Genomic DNA, 27,146 nt, shown 5'->3' with positions numbered 1-27,146 from the left:
GCAGAAGTGACATGTACTTTAAAGAAAAGGCAGTGTTAAGTAGACTAAACATTTGCTTGATGTGAGGGTGTTGTATTGCCGTAATCTCTCAACTGTGTACCCCATGGTGATATGTCTAATATGTTAGTGTGGTATGATAAGCTGAAAAGGCCATATAACACAGACACCATGAATCAGAACAAAAGAGCAGCAGACTCAAGGGTCAGTTCCTTTCCATCAATGACAGAGCAGATGCATTTTAAATAGACTCTGATTATAACTCATTATTTGCATTGGTGACAAAACTGCCAAAGAAAGGATATTGCTCATTTATTTCTCATAAGATGCACTTATTGCCAGAAATGCTCCACGATGGGTCTTAATAAACTTTCCAGAACAATGTAGGTTTTTTCAAACAATATGACTTTTTCAAGCTTTTTATTCTTCTTTCACAATTAAATCATGTTTGTCTGCACCAATTGTCTGATTATTTTGTGAGAATGTTGTAGGGAAGAATGGAACACAATGAAAAATAGAATAAAATTAGCAATAATAGACTAATTAAAAACATAGTGTTAGTTCATGCATTTACTCAGAGTAAATGTGAAATATATTTAAAAAAAATTATGATCATAAAAATATATATATTCAGTTCGGCTGGATTCAGTAAAAACAAAAGGCATGTGCTTAACACTGACATCACTGTTAGAGACAAAACAGACAACTGGGATTGCAACCATCTGTTAATGTCTGGATTAGTGTTTATATGTTAGAAGTCACATGTCAGTCATGTGTGCCTGCTTTAAAGAAATGGACCAGACATACATAAAACAGAAGTGACCAATCACTGTGAACTCAATGACAACCTAGTATTCTTATTTGAACACTAAATACAGAAACATATATACACACATATAAAGATTCATATGTGTGAATACCTCACTAATGTACTGCATGCGAGATTAGGCATCTGATCCAGATTTTAATGAGGGTCTTAAAATTCTATTAGCTATTGCCAACTCCAGCCAGCTGGAGAGAGAAGGACGCTTCACTGACTGTCTGAAGCACCCCAGCCAATTTCAGGATAGACATGCAGCAAACTGAGCATTATCCTTACAGTTTATAGCCTACTCTGCTACTTCATTACACGATTACACTAGCCTACATAAAACAACACACATAATAAATAAAATAAAAATAAAATGACTTGGCCATGTGTGTTATGTATGTAAGGGTGGGCTTCTGATAATCCCCTCCCATCCCCCTTCACTCATCTCCGCATTATCCTCTGCGCATTTGAATCATTTCAACACGTCACGGGGGTCTCTCTCCTCCCGCCCCATCGCCTCATTGCTCTCTGATTATTCTGGAGGAGAAGAAACGGTTCATTTCTGTCTAGCGTCATTGTGATCGGGGATTTTAGGGGGAACGCTGATGCTGCTTAACTTCTCGTGCTGGCACTTGTTCATTCACATGCAGATGCGCTGAACTGTGCTTGACTCATCATTTGACCATGAGAGCTGCTGGACACTGATAACGGTCGGAATTAAAGCGATGCATCTGGAAGAAATCGATGCATTCGTCAGTAGGTGAGTAGCTCAACGCGAGGTTTGCTGTTACAGGTGCGCAGCAAACGTATCAAATAAAATCTATCAAATGCATATGCGAAATCATCTTAAAATGCAACTCTTTATTTGAGTGAAGTGCAGTTATGGGATATTTAATCTTGCTTCATTCTCTTGCTCAGTTTACAATTCCATTCTGAGACAGGTAGCTATGTTTTGTGAATGCACTGCTCTTATTTTATGCATAACGTTTCGTTTTTGGAATTGTAAAGGTTATTGGGTTGTTGTTTTGAAACTGTTACCCAACATTTTACCCTTTATGTAATTAAAATAAACCTGTATGACATATTTGCCACAGAATCCTCAAAACTATAGGTTTTCTTAATCTGCAAATATAGCCAAATGGCAACTATTCACTACTTCAGTTGATGTGATCTTATAAAACAATAATTATCTTTGTGCAAAACCTAAATGTTGATGTAAATAACTCAACTACGTGTAGACTTGCTGCCAACTACTCATAAGGTTTCATGATTTTAAAGACTAGATTTTAGTTGTGAATGTGGCTTGGTTGTGAATCTTGAGGGGTTTGGTAATGGGGGTCTTAGACTCGCGTGAAAATAGATGAGCTTCATCTGAACATTGGCTGAACATTTAAAGTGCATTGTTCCAACCAACACTGAAATAATAGAAGATAGTAATATAAAATGGTATATAAATAGTGTAGTAGATATGAATGAGTGCTGCTGGTTAAATTTAACAGTGAAGCACTTTTGCACGAGCTGGAGTGCTGTTGTTGTGAATATCAGTACTAGAATTGCAGGTTAATAATTATAACACTGAGTGCTTGATTCTGTTATAATGTCATGTTGATTATGCCTTGTCTTGTTGCAGGTCTTTGACCACATTATAATTAAATATCACTTTTGACAAATGTTTTCAATTATTTTCAGTAGATTAAGGGGGGCTGACAACGACGTTATTAATATTCAGTGAGGCCTGGTGATTTACAAGCTGGCTTCTGAAACGAGACATTGAGACATTTCTCAGTAGTGGAGTGTTAATGTAATGTTGTTGTTGTTGTTGTTTGTGTTTGTAGAGACACCAGCGCCTAATACTGCTGAGAGCAGGTTGTGCAGTGTGTAAAAGCTAAATGTTTCATTGATTTAGATGTATGGATATTTAAAAACTCATTCATAAAGACAAACTTATCTGTCAGATCATGAACATGCTCAAAACACACTATCATAATATTTTTAGTTCTATTCAAGTTTATTTTTATAGCGCTTTTCATGATGCAAATCATTGCAAAAGGCCCTTTTTACAGAAAATTAAAGTTTCTACATTATATTTAGTAATTGCTTATCATTGGTGACTATCCAAAGTTGATGTCTATATGGCAGAAATGTACGGTAAAAATCAAGCAATTAGTTGATGTCATGTAATCAAACAGATGTTGTTGCGATCACACTTGTAGCAAAATGTGGTAGTTTGGTATGTTTTCTGCGAGGTTGGCATCATCTCTTCTCAGGTGTTCGTTCATCTCAAAGAGAAATCTGATTATATAATTCCTATAGTGACCTCCAAACATGGTGTGTATTGTGGCGTCCAAAGAGTACAATTCTGCTCTCATCTGACCAGACTATATTCTCCCAGTATTTCACAAGCTTGTCTAACTGATGTGCAGCCAACTTTAGATGAGCTTCAACATGCTTTTTCTTCAGCAATGGAGTCTTGCGTGGTTGAGTGCTTTACTTATTGTTTTCTTTGAAACAGTTGTAGCTGCTAATTCCAGATCTTTCTGACGCTCTCCACCAGTGTCCCTTGGCTCTTAGAAAACTCTTCTGATACTTATTTTCACTCCTCTGTCAGAAATCGTACGAGGAGCACAAATGGCCGATTTATGGTGAAATTATGTTCTTTCCCCATCTGGATTATGGCCCCAACAGTGCTCACCGGTGCATTATAGAAATCCTTCTGTAACCAATGCCATCTATATGTTTTGCAACAATAAGATTGTGAAGGTCTTAAGAAAGCTCTTTGATTTTACCCATCATGAAATGTTTCTTGTGTGACACATTGGTCATGAGAAACCTATTTATAGGCCATCAATTAGGACTGAACCAGCTAATATTAATTTCCATCGACAAGGGGCAGGATTGCTCTCTAATTACTGATAGATTTCTGCTGATGTCTTGGCTTTCCATGCCTTTTTGCACCTCCCTTTCCTTACCTGTGTCATTTATTACACAGAACTTAATTTCTGAACTTATTTGTATTGCTTTCTTTGTATGTATGGATTCTTACCAACATCTGGTGAAAATTTCATGTCAACAGCACCTTTAGAAATATATTTACTGAGAAAAATGGTGGTTATTTTATGCATTTTACCCACTTTATATATATATATATATATATATATATATATATATATATATATATATACATATATATAGACACACACACACGTTAATACTTTGTCCTACATACATTTTTTTCATGCAGGTTATAAAATTGCAATTCTGACTTTTTCCTCACAATTCCAACTTGAACTCCAAAACGGAATTCTGACTTTACAAAACACAACCTTTATGTCATGCAGTTCTGAGGAAAAAAGACATATTTGCAAGTTATTAGAAGCACAATCCCAATTGTGAGATAAAAAGTAACTGGTGGAAACCGGCTTCCATATATATTTCACAAGACCCCAGGATGAATGTCATGACCCCTTTAATAAAGTGGTTTCTGAATAACCAGAGTGGCACTGGGAATGTGTAGTGTTGATGGCTCCAGGAACAGGGTTGGAAAACACTGCTTTAGTCTCATTAGTCTGAGAATCTGGTCTATTCTCAGTGGATTTCTTAACCCAATCCCATTTGGGGATTTCAACAGCAGCAGCTGCCTTCAAGGTACATGTTCTCAATCTGGAATTACAGTCAAACATAAAATTGTCTAAATTCTGAAGAAAATATGCAACAAAGTAACACTCTCTCTGATGATGTAGTCCAATAGATTCACAATTGGCAGCTGCTTTATGTTGATGTTCTAGGTTCATTTCTATTTGAATTAACATTTAGCAATATTTTGTTTTGAAAATTAATTTCACCAAATTGCTTCTTTGAAAAGTTTGACCCTTGTGTGTTTGGTACAGTACTGCCTCTATTTGAATTTTCCTTGATTCACCTGCATGGGACGAGTGGCTTGGATGGATGATAAAAAACTGTGTTTTTGGATGAGTCCGAACCCAATTTCAGCCAATGATTTCTTTAAGTAAGCCTATTAAGAAGACAGAGAAGCTGTATTAATAGTGGTAAAATAAATAAATAAACCACAGCTGGAGGTTCCTCTGTGCTCCGAAAACTGTCAGCTACTCGTTCATACAGTTTTTCTACAAAAGGGAAAGTAAAGCGGAAGCAGAAACAGACATGATGCACAGTGAAGCGAGGATCCCGCGGGAGAACGACAGCATACTGTAGAAACACTGAGGTTTGATCTCATTACTACTGAAGCGCACCGCATGACTCTTCCTGTCTGATACATGGACTACAGCACTTACATATCAAGCTAAGCTCTTTACTATAACATAACTCCAAGTAAAACACAATATTACTAAGAAACGCATGTCTTATAATGACTTGAAATATGACTTCATTATTATTAAATGATGTGCCTATTAGTATACTTCAAATGCTTTTCTAGCTACATCCAGTGGTGAGATCAGTGCATGATTCATGATGATTAGTTGTGCAATGCTTTGTAGAACATGATACTTGATGGCAAATGTATTTCTTTTCTCTTCTTTCTTTCTTTCTAAAATGCAAATTTACACTGTAAAAACAACTGTGAATTTAACGGTAAAAGACTAAAAATGCCACAGTAAAAACCTGTCAAAGGGTTAATATTAAATTCCCCTACTATATGCACTGAAAAACTGTATTGGACATTACATGTACTTTTACAGTAGTATACCATTTTTGGATGTGAAAAAGACTATAATTTATAGTGAATAACCGTAAATTAACATTCACAGAATAACCTGCATTACATTTCAAATTTGATGTGTTTGTTGTTGAAATAACCATGTTCCTTAGTTTTTTTCTTATATGTTTTGTATATTAGGGTTGTGTGTTACACCTAATGTTATTAAATGTGTGTTACCGTGATGGTGTTTAGTGTTTGTGTGAATGACACAGATGTTATTATTTAAAAGCATCATGTGACTCTCTCATCACCTCCTGCATTTGGTGATTATCAGTGTATTACAAAGGTACAAAACAGATCTCAGTACTTCAGTAGGTTGGTATTAGTGCTGTCAAAATTAGCGCGTTAACGCATTCGATTAATTTGAAATATTTAACGCAATTAACGCGGTTGCAGTTTTTCTTATTTCTAGTTGTGGCCTATGTGTGTTCAACGCACAAAGAAATATGGATAAGAGGAAGGAAGGACTTTTAGACGGAAAGTTTCAGTATAAAACTCTGCCGGATTACTCTTCAGTCTGCCACAAGAAACATTACTCTTCATTCAGTCTGCCACAAGAAACAGCAACATTAAAATCATGAACTCAAATGTCATTGTTTAAAAAACAAAAAAAACAATGACTGTAACAGTGCGTAAATCAGACCTTTCTGTAACGCTAACGTTAATAAGCTTAAACGAAAATAAACGAAATAATTGTGTAGCGGAGTATTTTTTGTACACAGTGCCGCGAACTGTCAATCACTCCTGTACGCGTGCATCACTGTCCTCCTCAGCTGCAGCAACTTGCGCTCTCTCTCTCTTCATCAAGCTTTACAACAAAAAGGGGACAAAAAGATCATATTGTCTTTGTGCATAGGCTATAGATTAATTAGATAAATGAATATCTAAATTTGTGCCTTGCCGTCTACGGTATTTGTTTAGAACTTAGAAAAAAGATGCTGCAGCCAATGAACAGCCAGCGGGGGCTGCAGGACGACTCAACCTCCGCAGACAGTTTTTAATGTTTATCAGACAATAAATACTCAAGATTTTGCTTTAGTATAACTCACAACGAGTTTCACACACCTTCTCCGGCCACGTTGAGTTGTTGACACTTAACAGTGGGAAAAGCGACACATGCGCTATTCACTTGTATAACTTAAGGGTGAATGGGTAATGTAGTTTCTGCTCTGGGTGGGATGAATTAGGAAGCTTGCATTGTGAAGGGCGCTCTGAAAATCGGCAGTGCAGGTAAAAGATTAAAACCTCTATTAAAACAGATGTCCAAATGAGCGTACCGGTACGCTACAAGCACGTTCTGGGCGCACGGAGAGGTGGCGGTACGCTCAAGAGCTATATTTGGAAGTGGCGGTACTGAGTACTGGTGCGTACCGGCCCACTTAAAGCACTGGCAATGACTATACTTTGGAATTGTTTTGCAGTCCACTTAGAATTCAACATGGAAATCATTTTTGTTTTTTATTGGCATTGATTGTTTTGAAATTCAAATGGTACTTACATGCCTGTGTTTTTATTTCTGTAATAAATATGGCTTTCAAGCCAACAGTTAATTTGGAGGATATTGATGGTTTATTGCAGGTATGTTGTTTACATGAGAAAATCTGTTACAAGTTAAACAAAAATTCCAATAAACAATCATATTTTGAATTTAAATAGTTTCTTTGTCTTGAGTTTACATTAATTATTTACATTTTACATTTACATATCCAAAAAGTTTCAGTCTTTTAATTGCGATTAATCGCGATTAATTTTAAAAAATTGTGCGATTAATTAGTTAATTTTTTTTAATCGATTGACAGCACTAGTTGGTATATTAAAATAATATCAGTTAATTAAATTACGGTATTTAACTGTAAATTTAAATTAAAACTGTAAAACCTAAGATGTTGCTACCGTATTTGTTATTGTAAAATTCTGGCAACCACAGCTGACATTTTTTTTACCGTAAATTTTATGTAATTTTCTTTACAGTGTATAATACTGGCAAAGAGAGGGATACTCCTGGAGGACAAACACAGACATCAGATATTAACTTTTTTAAATAACTCAATATTTCACATCATTTATTAAACTGCACACACCATATTCTACAGCAAGCTGATTTAGTTTAATACTCTAAGCTTTACTGTCTGTGATTCAGTTTTAACTACTCATCCACCATGATGATTCAGATGATACATAACACAGGATGATTCACAGTTTATCGTAAGTGGCCTGTGCAGAAAACATGACGTGAATTAGGTCATACACACAAAGACAAAATACCATCAGGATGACGTACCACACTAGAATAATGCACTAAACACTGAACGCCAATAACATAACGGATAACACCTTGTGCTTGCATGTGATTCTGTAGGAATGAATGAACCTGGCTGCACTGTTTGATCAAGTTGCTCATAATTGGATTTCTTTTGGTTTTCTGACTTTAATTTTGATTATCTGTGTTTTGTGCATGCATTTATTTTTTATTTTTTGTAAACTATGAGCTCTTGTTTTGGCTCTTAATATTTTTATTTTCAGTGCTGTAAATGTATCCTTCCTAATCATAATTGCAGCCAGTTACACTGGATATATGAGCTGCTTATGTTTATTACTTTGTGAATATTAATAATAACATTGATAGCCAACTTCAGGCTTGATTTGGGAAGGGAAAGAGGTATTTTATCAGTTATGCTTTGCATATTATTACCGGTAATAGGAATTTCTGACTAGAATCAAGTAAATTGCATATATATGTGATTTAAATAATAAGTATTTTAATAAAACACAATTTTTATTCGTCAAGTATATTTCGATATGAGTTGTAAATCCATTTTATATATAATACTTGTAAGTGATGACTACAATAGTAAGAATACATGTGTTGATAATGGTAATTATGGTCAATAATCTTTTTATCTTTTTTATTAGTATTATTTTGAAAGGTTAAAAACAAGCATTCATATATAACGGATCAAGCAGGTGAAAAATGCAAGCCGAATCCAAACTTTCTTCTGAAAAAAAAACAAAAAAAAACATGAGTGACATCATTTTTAAGTTTGTCAGGATGACACTTCATCTCAGGTTGATGTTGATGAATTTGAGTTCAGTTTTTATCACAAATGAAAAAGAAAATGTGTAATCAAAACAGAATAAATAACTGGACTTAAACAATACAAAATGATATTGTCATGATCCTGCCCTCGTGTCCTTGATTTTTCCTAGTCTTGAGGCAGGATCATGGCAGACCCATGTTTTGTGTACAAGCGCATGGCCTTGTCTTTGGGCCATGTGCTTGTGTTGTCTCGTTCCCTTGCCCCGCCCCCCTTGTTAACCTAGTCGTGTCTTGATTGTCCTATCTGTAACACCTGTCGTGTCTTGATTAGTACCCCTATTTAGATCTCCTAGTGTGCTCTGTCTTGCGTCGGTTCATTGTCATTGTGATTGTACCTCAACTGTGTCCTACAATTGTGATTGTGTGTGAGATTGTGCTGTACCCGCTGAAGTCCTTGTATTACCGTGAGTGTTCATAGTTAGTATTTAGAGTCCTTGTTTATCTTGTCAGTCCAGTACTGTTTTAGTTATTTAGTCTTTACCTTGCTCCGTGTTTTCCCCCTCGTGGGTTTTGTTTTCCCCTTTTTGTAATAAACCCTTTGTTTGAGAATCCCTGTCTGCACCGGAGTTCCTCCCTTACCAATACCTGACAGAATGAACCGACCACCAAGGAACTCAGCAGACAGGAGGCAATGCTGGATGGCATCAGCCAGCCAGCGAGATTGTTTTGAGGGCTCTCGCCTTGTGGTGTTCCGGGGGACCAGGGGAGGTCGTTCCGGAGTGAGCGGGCGAGAGGAGGAGCCCCAGAGGTCCCCAGCTGCCGGCGATCCCGGAGGGTCGTGTCCTGGCCGTGGCAACCCTGGGGGGTCAGGCAAGCCCCTCCCAGAGTCCTGAGGTGCCCTCCTCAGCCAGCAGTCTCCCCATGAAACGAGGGAGACGGTTTTCATGGGAGTCGGCTTCAGAGTCTTCGGCGTCCGAGTCTGCCCTGTCCGAGACCAAACTCCCCCAACCCGCCTCTGACCCAGCTGTAGCCTCTGCACCGCGCCCGAGGAGGAAGAGGAAGAAGGGGCCTGCCGGTCCTGTGACCCTGTCTCCTCCCGAGCCAGCAGCGGTGAGCGTGCCTGAGCCAGCAGCGGTGAGCGTGCCTGAGCCAGCAGCGGTGAGCGCTGGCGTGCCCGTGCCAGCAGCGGTGAGCGCTGGCGTGCCCGTGCCAGCAGCGGTGAGCGCTGGCGTGCCCGTGCCAGCAGCGGAGAGAGCTGGCGTGCCCGAGCCAGCAGCGGTGGGCGTGCCCGAGCCAGCAGCGGTGGGCGTGCCCGAGCCAGCAGCGGTGGGCGTGCCCGAGCCAGCAACGGTGAGCGTGCCCGAGCCGGCAAAGAAGAGAGCTGCAGTCGTGAGAGCGGAGGAGAGAGCCGCGGCCGACTCTGCAGCAAAGACTCTTGTACAGTCGGTCTCATCCCATAAGGAGCTGCCTATTATCCTAGCTGCTAAAGCTTTTTCTGATTATTTGTCCCGTCTTGTCCAAATTTTAGAAGTCCCCGTCAGTCCTGTTTTGTCCCCTGACCCTGTCCCCAGAAGTCCTAAGTGTCCAGCCGTTGTCTCCCCGTGTCCTGTTGATGTGGCCCCGTGTCCTGTTGATGTGGCCCCGTGTCCTGTTGATGTGGCCCCGTGTCCTGTTGATGTGGCCCCGTGTCCCGTTGATGTGGCCCCGTGTCCAGTAGATGTTGTATCCCCGTGCCCTGTTGATGTTGTCTCCCCGTGCCCTGTTGATGTAGTCGCCCCTCGTCCTGTTGATGTTGCCCCGCGTCCTGTGTCTGCTCCTGTCAGTTATCCCGAGAACCCTCCCCGCCCCTCACCACCCAGACCTGCCCGTACCCCCCGTCGTCAGCCTTCGTCCTGTCCTTCTAAGATCCCTACCCCTCCCACCCACCCTGGTCTGTCCCCCATGAACTTTGTACTCCCGCCTCCTCCCCTTCCCTGTTTGTTTTTTTTTGATTTGTCACCCTAACCCGGCCATTGTGTATTCGTGTTTGCCATTGTTATTATTTGTCATGTCTTGTTGGTTTGTGTCGGTGTCCCAGTCCGTCATGTCAGTCATGTCCCGTGTTTGATGTTCCCTTGAGGAGCGTCTGGAAGCCGCTCCTTAAGGGAGGGGTTCTGTCATGATCCTGCCCTCGTGTCCTTGATTTTTCCTAGTCTTGAGGCAGGATCATGGCAGACCCATGTTTTGTGTACAAGCGCATGGCCTTGTCTTTGGGCCATGTGCTTGTGTTGTCTCGTTCCCTTGCCCCGCCCCCCTTGTTAACCTAGTCGTGTCTTGATTGTCCTATCTGTAACACCTGTCGTGTCTTGATTAGTACCCCTATTTAGATCTCCTAGTGTGCTCTGTCTTGCGTCGGGTCATTGTGATTGTACCTCAACTGTGTCCTACAATTGTGATTGTGTGTGAGATTGTGCTGTACCCGCTGAAGTCCTTGTATTACCGTGAGTGTTCATAGTTAGTATTTAGAGTCCTTGTTTATCTTGTCAGTCCAGTCCTGTTTTAGTTATTTAGTCTTTACCTTGCTCCGTGTTTTCCCCCTCGTGGGTTTTGTTTTCCCCTTTTTGTAATAAACCCTTTGTTTGAGAATCCCTGTCTGCACCGGAGTTCCTCCCTTACCAATACCTGACAGATATGACATGATACATTTGATCAAGCTGTGTTAATATAAAAATGAGCAATGATAAAGCACACATGATGGTTATAAATATAAGGGAGTCTAATCCTACAACAGGAGAAGACAACAAACCAAAGAAGATTGTAAAATAATATCCAAATAAAAGCACATGACAAAATAAAGGCATGAATCAAAAAGAAACAGTAACAAATCCTGAACCCTGCACGTGACAGTCAGAAAGCAGATTACAATCCTGTGAATTCGTCCCATTAACGAACATAAACAAGCATATTTGACATGTTTCTCTGGCGCTTTAGATGGCAATAACAACGCTTGTCATCTCTGACCCAGATGCCTGAGCAGTGTGGTGACCTGATTAAACAAAGCTTTAAAGAGCAGGCATTCATCACATTAAATCAGTCTTTTGTCAGACGCAGGACTGGTCTTAATAAAACCACATTGTTCCACAGTGTGACCACAGAGGGACATTGCAGGCTTTTCCTTGTATTTGATGTGATCTTAGACACGCACATGATCTGATCTGAGCATCTTCAGGAGTTTGATCACAGACTGTGTCTTTCCTAAGCTTCATCACTTCTTTCAAACGAAAGGTTGTTTATTAATGATACTTCACCAGCAGAAGCATTCATTCTAGTAGTATGTTTTAAACCTGTGAAGCCTGACATATGAAATAATACATTAAAAAATGTGTTTTACTGGAAAGTTTTTACTGAACCTTTAGATAAAGTATTCATAAAAATCTAAATGTGGTCTAAAAAAAAAATACATAAAAAAAAAATACATGTGTGTTGAGTATTGCAGAGGAGGCAGTAGTGAAGTAATTTGTGTTGAGTGTTTTTTGTTAGAAAACTTTTATTCACTTCATTCCAAAGCATTTTACTGCACTACATTTCATAAATAAAAATTGTTGTTTGTTTTATCTTTAATACTTAAGAACATAAAAAATGTAGTACTTTCTTGTACTCTAGTAAATTTTTGAATTATTTTTACTTGAGTAAAAGAAAGAAAGTAATATATTTCTAATTCAATTAAATATTAAACAATATTTAATATGAAACATAGTGCAGTAAAAGTACAATATTATGCTTTGGGATGTTGTGAAGTAAAGTTTTTTTAAGAAAAACAGATAAAATAAAGACACTTAAAAAAAGTACTTTTAAAGCAGAGTAAAAAATACTTCACTACTGTCCATCTGTGCATATAAACTATCAATCAGATGATATTTTAGAATATTTTTTTTATTGTTGATACTTTACAGGCCTTATAAACGTATGTATCAGATAAGATACATTTGTCTTTATTGGGTGAATAAGGAAAATCGGCTGACTTGATGGGTTTTCTCTCAAATCAGAAATGCGATCTTTAGCTTAGCTGACAGGGAAAAGACTTTAATTTCATAACATGTGTAACAGCAGCATGACTTTTATTTCTATTTCCCTTCACAGTGTCTCAGCCGAGCGCTGATAAATAATAATGCTACTGGACCAGCTGCGAAACTATCCGAGGAACGCTGTTAAACCTCAGCACAGGAATACACACTAACTGGAGCAGTTTATTTGGTCTCAATACCAGACGTAAGTCTCAATATGCCAGTGTTGTGAGTTTGCCTCAGAAGAAGACAAGAGGATAAGCCTCCACATGATACTGAGAGGAACAGAGACCCGGGAGGATGTCAACAGAGGCAGAACTTCAAGCAGATGTCAAACTCACGGTCAAGAAGGAGTCCAGAAGACGAGGTCAGTCCAGAAGATTTATTGTGCTGAAAGAGCAGAAGGCATCAGACCAGCCTGCGTGTCACTACACAACTCGTGTCATTCATATACAGCACAGTAATCCATACATCTCCTGACATCTTAATAAAACGTATTCATTTGATAAAGGAACACAAAGATGGTTGAGAGAATGCATAGAGCTGAAAAAGAATCTCAAATATATATTATATTTCAAACCTTCAGATTTCACATTATTGAACTCATTATGCATTGGTTATCATCTTGGCACCACAATGTTGATATCGTATTCCTGATTACAGAAGTCCAAAGACATGCTTTTGAAGATGGAATTATGTGCCTGCTCACTATTTAGATTTTGATCATTCAGACAAAAAAAAGTTACATAGTGTAGCTTTAATAAAATTGAGAGAGATTGTCACAGAATGCACACAAATAGATCCAAACGCATGTTTATTGGGGTAATCAAAAATCATAAATCCAGCCAGGCAAAGGTCAAAATCTAGTTAAGCAGTCCAAAACAAGAAACACAACATAAGCCAGGGAACACGAAAATACTGGGTGACGTTAAACAAGGACTCCATAACAATGAGAGAAACAAACAGGGTATATATAGACAGGTGCAAACGATGTGAGTGGGAACAGCTGTGTGCAGTGAGCAGTGATGAGTCCAGACAAAGGCTTGTGTGAAATGCAGTACTGAAGTGGGGTGACGAAATGGGGAAGTGAGACCTTTACTGGACACCCAGGGATACACAGACCAGACACTGTGACAGAGATGTGTTTATTACCTTTGAAATATGGATTTTTTTTCTTACAAAAAAATGCATGGATTCACCCCTGGAGCCATGTGAGGCATGTTTTATTACAGATGCACACACTTTATTTAACAGGTTTTGGACTGTTGAACTGACATGATTTGTCTGAAAGAAAAAGGTCATACATATAGCACTACTATAGGCTTGAGGGTGAGTAAAACACTGGCTAATTTTCATTTTTGGGTGAACTAACCATTTAATGAGTTTACTGTATGTATTATCACAGGTACTGTATTATGTAGATTGGCATTACTTGATATTCAGTTTACTGTACCTGTGTTCTGCTCTCTGAGATGAGAAATGAAATGGCCTCAACCTTGAATTTTTTCCATCTCCATAGCAACTGCTGCTTACCGACAGAAATCCATGTGAAAAGTGATTCAAACACACAGCTGTCACGCACACACACACACACACACACACACATTTGTTTTTGTGAAAAGTGGGGACATCCCATAGCCGTAATGGTTTTTATACAAACTGTACAAACTGTATATTCTATGGCCCTACACCTAACCCTAACCCTCACAGGAAACTTTGTGCATTTTTGTATGATTTATAAGCATTTTGAAAAATGGGGACATGGGTTATGTCCTCATAAGTCTCCCTCTCCTTGTAATACCTGTGTCATACCCATGTCATTACACAGAGTTGTGTCCTGATATGTCACACACACATGCACACACACACACTCACATAGGCATGGCAAGTTTATTTATATAGCACATTTCATACACAGTGGTAATTCAAAGTGCTTTACATCAAAGAAAGTAAAATAATCATGAAAAATAACAAAAAATAAAACAAGCAATTTTAAAACTTTTAAAATGATTAAAACGTTTTCTTAAAATCAATTTAAAAACAGTTAGAAAATGATTTTATATATTTTTTTAAAAACTGTGAAAATATAGTGCAATCAGTTCGAACATAGCACAGTGCTCATTCAATAAATGCACAACTAAACAGATGGGTTTTGAGTCTAGATTTAAATGTGACAAGTGTTTTAGCACATACACACACACACACATACACAAACACACACACACACACACACACACATAGTAACCTTTGGCAGTTCTGGCTGAATTTCAAACTCGAAGTAAATGAGCCACGGCTTTTAAAATAACAGCATCAGAAGTATAGGGTTGAGCACTGAGACAGGTTCGTCATATCCACACTCGAAACATGAGATATCAGAGACACCTGCTGACTGCAGTCCTCCTCAGAAAAAGAGTGAAAAAGGTCATTATTGGTGTCATCATAAATTGAAGCACTGTTCATAAAGCAGATGATTTTTCAGATGCACACACTGTATATGACATTTAAAAAAGGTATCTAATCTATATTCATAAATAAGATGTAGTTATTATTTTAATAAATTGTATCCAGAGCTCTCTATAAATCACAACCACAAAACAAGATATTGGGCAGAATATTCACGCTGCTCTTTTCCATGCAAAGAAAATACAGAAAATTATTCTATTTTATTCTATTATTTTATTTAACTGTTTATATTATTAAAAGACATTTGTGTGTTTACTGTAAATTACTTTATAAATGAATATAAACAAACAAAAACAAACTTTATTGTAAATCTCTATGAATCAAGCTTCACATACTCAATAAAGCAGAGGACAGCAGTTGGTGGATTCTAGATGGTGAATCAGTTATCATCAATAATTATTTATTTATGGAAACAATTCATATTTTTTTATGCAATCACCAATCTATGGTCAGCTCATTTTGATTAACATTAATGCTCCAGCAGAATTAACCTCAGACTCACAAAGCTGTAGTAAGGTTTAACTAATTACGCACAATCTTTCCTTGTCACACAGTTTCTGAAGGACACTGAAACAGCAGAAACACACTCCAGATCTACAAAACCAGACGCTAATCATCAGCTTTGACTCAGTTTTCAATTTCATAAAACACTTTTTGCAAATCAAAACACACAATTCTCTATGTAACACATAAATGAACAGGAATTAATGTTATGGTAAAGGTTTTTGCAAATGTTTGCTTTTGAGATGTGTTTGTGATATTTTGAAGTTGATTTTGACAAAGTTTGCTAAAACATAATTTTATATTTATACACCCTAACTCTCTTGACTTGACGCTGTTGTCTGGCTCATAATAAATCATACTGTGTCCTGCATTAAATATGAGCTGTATCTGGTCATGGTTGAAAGGTCAATGAGTTTCTGTGTCAGGACTCTAAACAGTCTCTTGACAGATCGGTGCGTCTGGAGACTCTGGTGCTCCTCCCGTATGCTGCCATCTGTCCTGCTCTCACACACATGCTCCTCCAGGAGATTCACTGAGCTACTTTCATTTCAACGCATCCCAAAGACTTACGCTGTCATCTGAGAATAGACCAGAATATAGAGTGAAGAAGTGGCTTTCAGCAGAGCAATGTCAGTTTCAAACCAGAACACAGTCGAAGCTTTTAATGAGAAACAGGCTTTTTAATTTAAAATAATTTCTGGTCTTGTTATAAAACAACTTAATGATCTAAATGGGTCAAATTGTCAAGTCAAATAGTTAACTTGTTAAATATTTATATATATATAACTTTTAAATGTATAATTACACTGTAACAACTTTTTATTTTTATTGTGTGATGTAATAAAAAAGTAAGAATTGCAAAACGTAAATTTAGAATTCTGAGAAAAAATTAAGAATTGTGAGAAAGTAAGTAAATGTGTCGATTCTGAGGTTATGTAAAACTTTTAAGAAAATTCAGACTTTTTTTCTCACATAAAAAAATAAAAAATCTGAATTGTGAGAAAAAGTCAAAACTGTGAGATAAAGAGTCACTTTATTTATTGTTTATTCTGTGGATGAAGCAGACTTCAGTATGAGGCTCTATTAATGATTTATTAAGCTATTAATTAATCTTAGGTTGCACACCTAAGTATAATACTGTCTGTCCCATTAGTTCTTAAACCATAACAAGCAACACTAGTCAAAGATATGAAATACATATGTGACCCCGGACCAGTCTTAAAGCAGTCTTGAGTCTCTGGGTATATTTGTAGAAATAACTAATAATACACTGTATGCGTGAAAATTATAATTTTTTTCTTTTATGTCAAAAATCATTAGGATATTTAGTAAAGATCATGTTCCATTAAGATATTTTGTAAATTCCCTACCCTAAATATATCAAAACTTCATTTTTGATTAGTAATATGCATTGCTAAGAACTTAATTTGAACAACTTTAAAGTTGATTTTCTCAATATTTAGATTGTTTTGCTCGCTCAGATTCCTGATTTTCAAATAGTTGCATCTCAGACAAATATTGTCCTCCGAACAAACCACACATCACTGGAGAGATCATTTATTCAGCGTTCAGATGATGTATAAGTTTCACATGGAATTGCTGTGCTGTATTTTGTAACACTTGCCATACACTGACCTTGTGCACACGTGTAAATATTCCAGCATAACATGCTCTGACGGTTCATGACAATGGTTTTTCAGCTTTCAGTCTCACTCGTCTCTCTGTGGTGTTTGTGCAGGTGGGGATCGCAGCGAGCAGGCCCTGATTCAGCGCTTCAGAGGCGACGGCGTCAGGTACAAGGCCAAGCTGATTGGGATTGATGATGTGACGGCCACACGCGGAGACAAGCTGTGCCAGGACTCCATGATGAAGCTGAAGGTAACGAGTCCTCGAAGAGCAGGAGGTGAAGCTGAGCTAGGATACCAGAGACAACGGACGATGCTTTGTTTTTTACTAATAAAATACAAAACTTCTGCATTTGTCAGTCACTTTGGATACAAAAAGAAAAATATTTCATGAATGAATAAATGCAAATGCAAACAAAGGAAAAACATCCATGGATGAAATATTCATTATATTGCTCTTAAAAGCGTAAAGTGGACATATAAATAGTTCATTTGCAAAAACTCAGTTTTTAACCATTTTCAAAAATCATGTTTTTCATTCTACATTTCAATTAATTTCAATCATTTGATAAAGAAAAAATGACAAAAAAAATACAGCTAACTAACACAATGAAAAACATGATGTAAAAAAAATGATCTTTTATCGAATTATATTAAGTTATCTATTATTGCCTGAATTGATGGTGTTTAATTATCGCTTCTCTGATGATGGTGCATTTCGACTTTGTCTAAATAATAGTCAAACAGATAAAATCACTTACTGCTTTTGTCTGAATAACTTTAGCAGCTTTAATATTCAATTACTTACTAGAATGTTACATGTTATTGTTTTAATGTATTATTTATTAGCACTCTCACTTTAAAATGGTTCAATGAAGCAGTTGTGCAAATAAAACAAGTCCTCAAAATTAGTTTTAATGTGGAATCGAGACAGGATCTTGAGATTTCAGGTGGAAGTTTGTTATTGTGACAACACATGGGAAAAAATACATGTTTCAAAATCTGATAATTTTTTTTTTCTTGGTTTTATCTTGTTTAGGTTGAAAGAGGAATGATTTCCAGTATACAGAGCTATGGATTTCTAATATTGAATATCTTAGAATTTTATTACAGAACAAACGGCTGAGAAAACTAGAAAGACTTGACTCAGCATGATGACTTTCTTTTTTGTCTTCAGAAGTCTTGAAAAAAATAGCAAACTAGACACTTCTTTCACATTTAGAAGTGCCAAAGAGTATCAAAAGAGAAAAGAGTATCAATCATCCTCTATGCAAGCTATGCCAGCATATTATTCATATAAAGTGAAAGTGTTTCCACTGATCCCTCCCTCTTTTTTTCTGTTTATGCTTCAGGGGATTGCTGCTTCAGCGCGGTCCAAAGGGAGCCACAAACAGAGGGTTTTCTTGACTGTGTCTTTTGGTGGAATCAAGATTTATGACGAGAGATCAGGGGTGAGTGTATTCTGCAAGTGTATGCTAGTTTAATTAGTGTAAACCCTAAATCTGCTTAACTGGGGTCCTCGTTGTGCACATAAACACTGCTCTGATTTTAAAAGATTCAGATGTTGACAAAATGTTAAAATGCTCAAATTTTCTTATCTTGATTATGATATTTAAGTTGCAAAAAACATTTCTACCAACTTTGATTTTCACCTAAAAATACATGTATCTTGTATAATGTGATAAAATATTATTTGAACACTTAATGTCAATTTCAATTTATTTATTTAAATGGGACAGTGCATATTCATGACCGTAAAATCAAAATTGAACGTAAATACGCCGGTTTTAGCACAATGCTCATTTCCATCGGTAGTCCCAAACATAAACAAATACAAACCAAAAAACAGACAATATACATATATAGCTAAATAAACAATAAATGTTCCTATACCTTATTGTACTTATTGTAATATTAATTTAAAATGCATAAATGCCTGTACATAGATATCCCAAAGTGCTTATTATAAATATACTGATTTTTAATATTCTGAAAATGTTAAAATGTCCAGTTTTCTTATTGTAATTAGAACGTTATTTAAAGTTTACTAAAAGGTTTCTTACAACATTCTACTAACCTTATATATTTTTTTTACCCAGAGTGTAACATTTATTTTTTATATGCTAATGATTTCTCTCAAAGTTATAAGAACATCCATCAAGTAAAAATAAAATTAAAGAATGTTGTTCTAATATTTTTTTTTTCTCAGCATTTTGAGAACGTATATCAAATATTACAAATGTTATAAGAATCTTCAATAAACATCACTACTTTAAGAATGTTTTGTCTTAACATTTGTGTAATTTTTATAAAGCCCAGCAGGACCAGCAAATATGTTAGGGTATGTTTACATGAAAACAGTTGTCCAAAAAAATCCCAGTAGTTGTGAAAATGAGTTTTCAGTGTTTATTAAAAACGATGTGGTGCAAACACAATCTTAATTTAATCACTTGAATTTTTTTATTTTTATTTATTTTTTAATGCTTGGTAGCCTACACACTCAAAAAAAGCTGGGAACGAATGTTTACCACAGTGTTACATCATCTTTCAGTTTAATTATACTCGTTTGGTAACTGATCGTATCTCTCTAATTGTTGAAGTTTTGTCAATAAGGATGTGAACAGACACGGTTCAAAACTGAAATATAAGCACACCTTTTGCATGAAAAAGGGGTATAATAAGTTTGAATGTATAAAAATGTTTCACTGTTTTTGACGTGATGTAATCCTCAGGTCTTACAGCATCACCACTCTGTACATGAAATCTCTTACATTGCCAAAGACACAAGGGACCATCGCGCCTTCGGCTACGTCTGCGGGAAAAAAGGCACCCACAAATTTGTGGCAATCAAGACCAGCCATTCGGTCAGTGTTCATAGCTCTGAATATTGCTTAATTCAGACTGTTCTCATGCCAGCTAAAGCTCAGTTGTCCTTTTGTAGGCAGAGCCAGTCATACTGGACCTGCGTGACCTTTTCACTCTCATCTATGACATCAAACAGAGGGAGGAGTCACAGAAAAAGGCTGAGAAAGACAAGCACTGCGAACAAGCCATCTATCAGGTAAGAGCTAAACAAGAGCAAGGTTTTACTTTAAAAACAATGGCCAGTGACTCTTTAGGGTACAATTCTGCATGTGTTTCTGTTGTCCGGATATGTGTCCTGACCGAGCGTGTGCCAGAAACGACATATAAATCTCTCATATGAAATAGAAATGCTCATAAGAGTTAATGATGATTCTCAGTTTTTATGATTCTTTTGGTTTGCTCTGATTTCATCTGTAAAAAACACTACAAATCATGGCTGTTTTTCTTAATGGCTGCCACAGACGATTCTGGAGGATGAGACTGATGATCCAGTGTATCAGGTGAGCTTAACCTGACATCCTAGACTTGGTTTTATGATCATTTACCTCCTCCATTTAAGTGTGCTTGGTATTATTTTGCAGTTGATGCTCACAGCACTTGTGTTAAGCATTCTGTCATTGCTAGTGTGTTGATCTGCAGTCATGTTTTGTGGTTCTGTCTATATGTTCTGTGGAGAGTCATAAACAGCCCTACTGTATACTGATGATATGTTGAACCCAGTGCTCTGTTGCTCACACTGAATACAGACAACTTTAACCATCAGTTTCACATCCAGATTCATCTCCAACCAGAACGCCTATGATGGAAGCTCTCCAATGTCTTGCTTTTTGTTTGGTTGAAGTCACTTGGTTTAGTAGTTTTGAAGCTGTTGGACCAGTTTGATTTTACCTGTTAAAATTTCATCATTTAATACTGTATTATTACACATTTATTTTTTATTAAATTATCAGATTTTATTCATAGCTCATTAGACGTTTGCTGGTCATATGACCAAAAATTATTTATTTAAAAAAAAAATTCTGACCACATGTCCTGTTCTTAACTTTTTTTTTTATCATTTGGAAGTACGGTATTACAATAGAAATTGTTATTTTAAATTATAATAATATTTCTCAGTTTTTGATCAAATAAATGCAGCCTTGATAAGAATATGATGCTTTATTAAAACTCCTAACCTTTGAACAGCAGCAAAGTTTGCTCCCAAAATTTGGAGAAATAAGACTATACGGTACATATTAGTAATACATAGAAAGTACAGTGATACAAATACATATTTGAAAATCATATCTCTGATCATTTGATTTTACATTTACATTTAATCATTTAGCAGATGCTTTGATCCAAAGCGACTTAGAAAATGAGAACAATTGAAGCAGTCAGATCAACAAGAGAACAACAACAGTACACAAGTGCCATGACAAGTCTCAGTTAGTCTAGTACAGAACGCATAGTCAGGTTTATATATATATATATATATATATATATATATATATATATATATATATATATATATATACACTGTAAAACCTGACAAGTAAACTTAACTCAAACCGTTTGAGTAAACAGATTGCCTTGATTTAAACCCTGTAAGTTTTAAAACTTTGCATTCAAATAATTAAGTGATTAACTAAGTGTTGATTGAGAATTAGTGATGAACAGCTGCTGCTAACAAACAGAATCACTGAAGAAAAGAGAAACACAAGAACTACTACAACTGACTTCAGACACAGACTTAGATGAAATCAACTGAAATAAAATACATGAAATCTCTCAAGATCTGATTAAACAACCCCACAAACAGCATCACCAGCTCCACTTATTAATAACCAGACTGACTTTATTTCTGTCAGACGTCTACAGAAGATCTTATTGAGAATGAACTAAGGTTTAGATGTTGATTTATTGTTTCATTTGAAGTAACCATGTTAGAGATCAGTGTTTGCTTTAGTTGGGCTCTTGACCCTTGACTTCTGTCTTAGTCTTTTCTCTGGCTGTTATAACCGTGTGTTTCTAAAACACATTTGTTATAACTCAAAAGCCCAGAAGAAATGCCATCAGGTGTTAACCTGTACCTAGATGTAGGTTGTTATACTTTATATCGGTGATGATAATCATCAATTATTGAACTGCTAGGAGTCTAATCTCTGATGAAATAAGTGTTGTGTAATTTGATTTATTATAGTAAAAGTGATTCGAAAGCCAGTGGTTCTGTAATAAGCAGTTAATACAAATACTTTCCAAACAGTGTGGTCTTCTACGGTGTCAAACAGTCACACAAAGACATCAATAATCAGAATATGACCCTCAACAATGGTGACCATAAAAAAAAAAAAAAAGCTGCAGAGCATGCTGGGCGCCATGGATGAGTTTTGTACTACAATAGTACCCAGCATGCATTGCAGCATGTTTTTTTGTCACCATTGTTGAGGTTCATATTCTGATTATTGATGTCTGTGTCTGACCAACTACTGGGATGGAATACAAATGTATGTGTACAAAATGTTTATGAAGCCATTTTTATATTAACTGATTATCACAGACTCTTAGTGTCACTTGTATTAGATCCACTTCTACTAATTACACATTTGCTTCCTCAGAGATTAGACTCTGTACAGATCAATATTTGTGAATAATAATGAATAATTATCATCACCTATATGAAGTATAACATCCTACACCTAGGTACAGGTTAACACCTGATGGCATTTCTTCTGGGCTTTTGAGTTACAACAAATATGTTTTAGAAACACACTGTTATAACAGCCAGAGAAAAGACTAAGACAGAAATCAAGGGTCAAGAGCCCAACTAAAGCAAACACTGATCTCTAACATGGTTACTTCAAATGAAACAATAAATCAACATCTAAACCTTAGTTCATTCTCAATAAGATCTTCTGTAGACGTCTGACAGAAATAAAGTCAGTCTGGTTATTAATAAGTGGAGCTGGTGATGCTGTTTGTGGGGTTGTTTAATCAGATCTTGAGAGATTTCATGTATTTTATTTCAGTTGATTTCATCTAAGGCTGTGTCTGAAGTCAGTTGTAGTAGTTCTTGTGTTTCTCTTTTCTTCAGTGATTCTGTTTGTTAACAGCAGCTGTTCATCACTAATTCTCAATCAGCACTTAGTTAATCGCTTAATTACTTAATTGCAATGTATATCTTCTTTCAGTGAACTCAACTGAATTAAGTTCAGAGTACTCGTAACTGTTAGTTTTTTCAACTTAAATGGTTTAAGGCAATCAGTTTCCTCAAACGGTTTGAGTTAACATAACTTGTCAGGTTTGAGTAAGGCTGTGTCTGAAGGCAGCTGTAGTTCCTTTCTCTCTTTTCTTCAGTGATTCTGTTTGTTAACAGCAGGTGTTCATCACTAAAGCTCAATTAATCACTTAATCACTTAATTGCAATGTACATCTTCTTTCAGGGAACTCAACTGAATTAAGTAAAGAGTACTCGTAACTGTTAGTTTTTTAAACTTAAATGGTATAAGGCAATCGGTTTCCTCAAATGGTTTGAGTTAACATAACTTAAGGATATCTGTTTACTCAAACCGTTTGAGTTAAGTTTACTTGTCGGGTATTACAGTCAAGGCAATCGGTTTACTCAAACGATTTGAGTTAAGTTAACTTGTCGGGTTTTACAGTGTATATATATATATGAAAAGAAAGAAAAGTGCTAGTATTTGTTGGTTAAGTGCTGGCAAAAAAAGATGAGTCTTTAGATGTTTCTTGAAAATGAGAAAAGACTCAGCTGTATGAATTTAGATGAATTGCACACCAGCTGGGCGCAGTCCAGGAAAAAGACCATGAGAGTGATTTTGAACTTCTTTGGGATGGCACCACAAGGCGTCGTTCACTTGCAGAGCACAAATTCTGGAGGGCACATACCAGTGAGTTTAGGTATGTTGGTGCCGTGCCAGTGGTCATCTTGTAGGCAAGCATCAGTGCCTTGAATTTGATTTTGACAGGCTGATATGCGAACAGCTATCAGCGGGTCATCTGGTTGGAATGAGAAGTAGAATTGGGTGTCATCAGCGTAGCAGTGATAAAAAAAGCCATGCTTCTGAATGACAGATCCTTATAACGTCATGTAGATGGAGAAGAGAAGTGGTCCAAGTACTGAGCCTTGAGGCACCCCAGTAGCAAGTTGTTGTGACTTAGAAACTTCACCCTCTAAGACACACTGAAGGATTTATCGGAGAGGTAGGACTTAAACCACAGGAGTGTGGTTCCAGAGATGCCCATCTTTCTGAGGGTGGACAGGAGAATCTGGTGGTTAACAGTGTCAAAAGCAGCAGACAGGTCCAGTAAGATGAGTAATGAGGACTTTGAAGCTGCTCTTGCCAGTCGCAGGGCTTCAGTAACCGAGAGCAGAGCAGTCTCAGTTGAGTGGCCACTTTTGAAGCCAGATTGGTTGCTGTCCAGGAGGTTGTTCTGTCCAAGGAACATAGAAAGCTGGTTGAACACAGCTTGCTCAAGTGTCTTTGCAATGAATGGAAGAAGGGATACCGGTCTGTAGTTTCAAGAAGCGCTGGATTTAGAGATGGTTTATTGAGCAGTGGGCTTACTCGAGCCTGCTTAAAGGCTGAGGGAAATTGATAGTAGAAATTGAGAAGTTGATAATGTGAGTAAGTGAAGGTATGACTGAAGAAAATATCGCTTGAAGGAGGTGAATGGGGATTGGATCAAGTGGACAAGTAGTAGGATGGTTGCTATATTTAGGAAATACTGATTTTGCAATATTTAGGAAATATTGATTTGTACAGACACTAATGAAAGCAGGCTTTGGCATCTCGAGCATGTCTTCTGAAATTAGATACTTTTGTGCAATAACTGAGTTTTTCTTTGTGAAAAGAATCAAACCTGAGATTCTTGAGATTCCTAATGCTTTCCATTAAATCAACTAACAACTGAGAAATGAATGAGATACTCAAAAATCTAGAGTTCTCACTGTTCTGGATGAAGATACACAATATTTAGCATTGAATGTTCTCAGTGTTGCCGCTGTCTGATTGGTTCCATACGGCCTTTCTCATTTTCTTTCCCAACTCCTTGTAGTACATTGTGTTTGAAGCTGGACACGAGCCCCTCCGTGGCTTCCAATCAGAGGAGAGCGTTTACCAGGTACTTGCTTAAGCCACTCCCCTTTTCGGCCACATCTCTACAGTAACAAAATCTGAAAGAAAGTGGAATCTAAAAACAGTTGTCCTATAATATTATCTCCCCAAAAGTTCTCTGTGAGCTTAAAAATACAGTACTCAAGTATACATACAATATGTATTGTGCAGTGCACATAGAATGAAATATTACTAAAGCATAGCAGTAGTCTTGTGTTCTTAACTTGCTATAATTTTTAGGTCCCCACAAGTCAGCAGAGAGACGGCATCTATGACGCTCCAAAACACCATCTTATGACTGTAGGTTCTCTCACGTCTCCAACATTCGCTCAGCTTTCCCTCAAACAAACCTCTCAATGTTCTTCCCCTGTCTTGATTTAGAAAATGTAAAGTTTTTTGAATCCCGAAGCAAATGGAAAGCGATCAGTGTAATGAAAATATTTCTTTGTTGTTGTTGTCAATGTTACAAATCTTTCAATATTACGTGACATTATACAAGGGAAATGAATGAGGGGAAAATCAAGCAGAGATTTGTTTTTGGGAGTTCACCTCTAGTATGAATGTACTGCATGGGTTTAGAAAATGATAATGTGACTATTGCAATGCATTAATGACAAAGATATTTATTTATTTATTTAACCAAAGACATAAAGATAAGCTTGAAAACACCATTATGGCGGACATTTTCAGAGTGATGTCTACTTAAAATTTCCAGTGCTTATTATTTAGAACAACCTAAAAAAAAATGCTTGAAGATCAGCAATTATTGTAAAACGCCAAACAGACCGACAGAAGTCAAAACACAGCATTGCTTTGAATGAATCCATGTTAAATGATTGTTATCAGTCCATTTCACAGAGCGTTATTGTTTGTCTGTTCATTCAGTCGGAGCCTATCGAGTGCTTGGTGCTTTACTCACACAAATATCAGTCTCCCTGCTGCAATGTTTGCTCACACCTGCCAAACATTGATTTTGCTTGAGTCCTCTGATGTGATTTGCTAGCTTTGCTATAGAATATGACTGTTGTGTTGGCTTTCTTTTTGTTTTGTATACACATTGAGTTCTGGATAAATGGTCATACATTTTAGTTATCATCCATGTCATTGCTTGTGCCTTTTGTTTTGTTTTATTAATGTTCGTCGCATGATTCCATTCACTTGTTAAGTGCCACTGACATATCATTATGTCTTCATCTGATAACCACTAGCATGTGTAGTAGCCAAGTACTAGATTTCCACTATTGAAGCATTATTTCATTGTTGGGCCCACTGATACGTAGATCAATAACTATTACACCGTGGGCTGCTTTGCTCAGTGAACACTGAGAAAAACAATCACTGATCTTGTTCAGATAATCTGTGTTGAGGAATGTCTTCCAGTATAGCATTGTATCTGCGTAATCTTTCTCCCTGACTGTTTTACAGAATATAAACCAGTTTGATCTTTTTGGTGACATGGCAACCCCACCAGACATCCTTTCTGTAAGTAAACCTCAAGATGAATAGTCACCCATGTGCTTAGTCTCACTTTTAATGCAAACCATTTAAATTACATATTTGAATATTACCCAACTTAGTTTTGGTTTAAAAGACCTGAAATATATACAATATATATAAAAGAGTGTACCTGTGTGTGTGTGTGTGTGTGTGTGTTTGTGTGCGTGCATGCGTGTAAATTCTATCTGTAAAAATAAAAGCAAATTCTGACTATATTTAGTTATATAGTTTTTATACTGTATATATCAGTACTTAAATATATTTGAATTGCATTATTTGAAAATGCATTTTATAGAGATGCACAGATCATGATTTTTCATGGCTGATTCTATTTGTAGATTTTTCGAGCAAATAGACTGAATACAATAATTGTTTTAAAGCTGATTTATTTGTTGATTATCTGCCGAACTGGCCTTAAACCAAAAATGTCCATAGCCATTCGAAATGAGAGGCAACTACTGCATTTTAATCCC

The 27,146-nt window shown here is 36.8% G+C and overlaps 1 protein-coding gene across 3 annotated transcripts in view; it reads left to right on the top strand.

Annotated features, from left to right (window-relative positions):
• Positions 1–1,311: 1,311 nt before the first annotated feature.
• Positions 1,312–27,146, top strand: part of LOC127951532 (complement component C8 beta chain) — a 42,851-nt gene continuing 17,016 nt past the window's right edge. Inside the window, exons 1-10 of one of the 3 annotated variants that reach the window (XM_052549430.1) lie at positions 1,312–1,568; positions 12,682–12,972; positions 17,311–17,450; positions 18,550–18,648; positions 19,930–20,061; positions 20,139–20,258; positions 20,524–20,562; positions 25,118–25,183; positions 25,417–25,476; positions 26,602–26,658. In XM_052549430.1, the coding sequence (XP_052405390.1) occupies positions 12,906–12,972; positions 17,311–17,450; positions 18,550–18,648; positions 19,930–20,061; positions 20,139–20,258; positions 20,524–20,562; positions 25,118–25,183; positions 25,417–25,476; positions 26,602–26,658 (780 nt within the window). In that variant the 5' untranslated portion in view covers positions 1,312–1,568; positions 12,682–12,905. The remainder of the gene's footprint in view (positions 1,569–12,681; positions 12,973–17,310; positions 17,451–18,549; positions 18,649–19,929; positions 20,062–20,138; positions 20,259–20,523; positions 20,563–25,117; positions 25,184–25,416; positions 25,477–26,601; positions 26,659–27,146) is intronic. The other 2 variants (XM_052549432.1, XM_052549431.1) reach the window with 2 other exon arrangements.

Source organism: Carassius gibelio, chromosome B2 (genome assembly GCF_023724105.1).
Source record: "Carassius gibelio isolate Cgi1373 ecotype wild population from Czech Republic chromosome B2, carGib1.2-hapl.c, whole genome shotgun sequence".
Classification (NCBI taxonomy): domain Eukaryota; kingdom Metazoa; phylum Chordata; class Actinopteri; order Cypriniformes; family Cyprinidae; genus Carassius; species Carassius gibelio.
The sequence above is the reverse complement of the archived record's forward strand: the minus strand, read 5'-3'. Positions and strand labels throughout refer to the sequence as shown.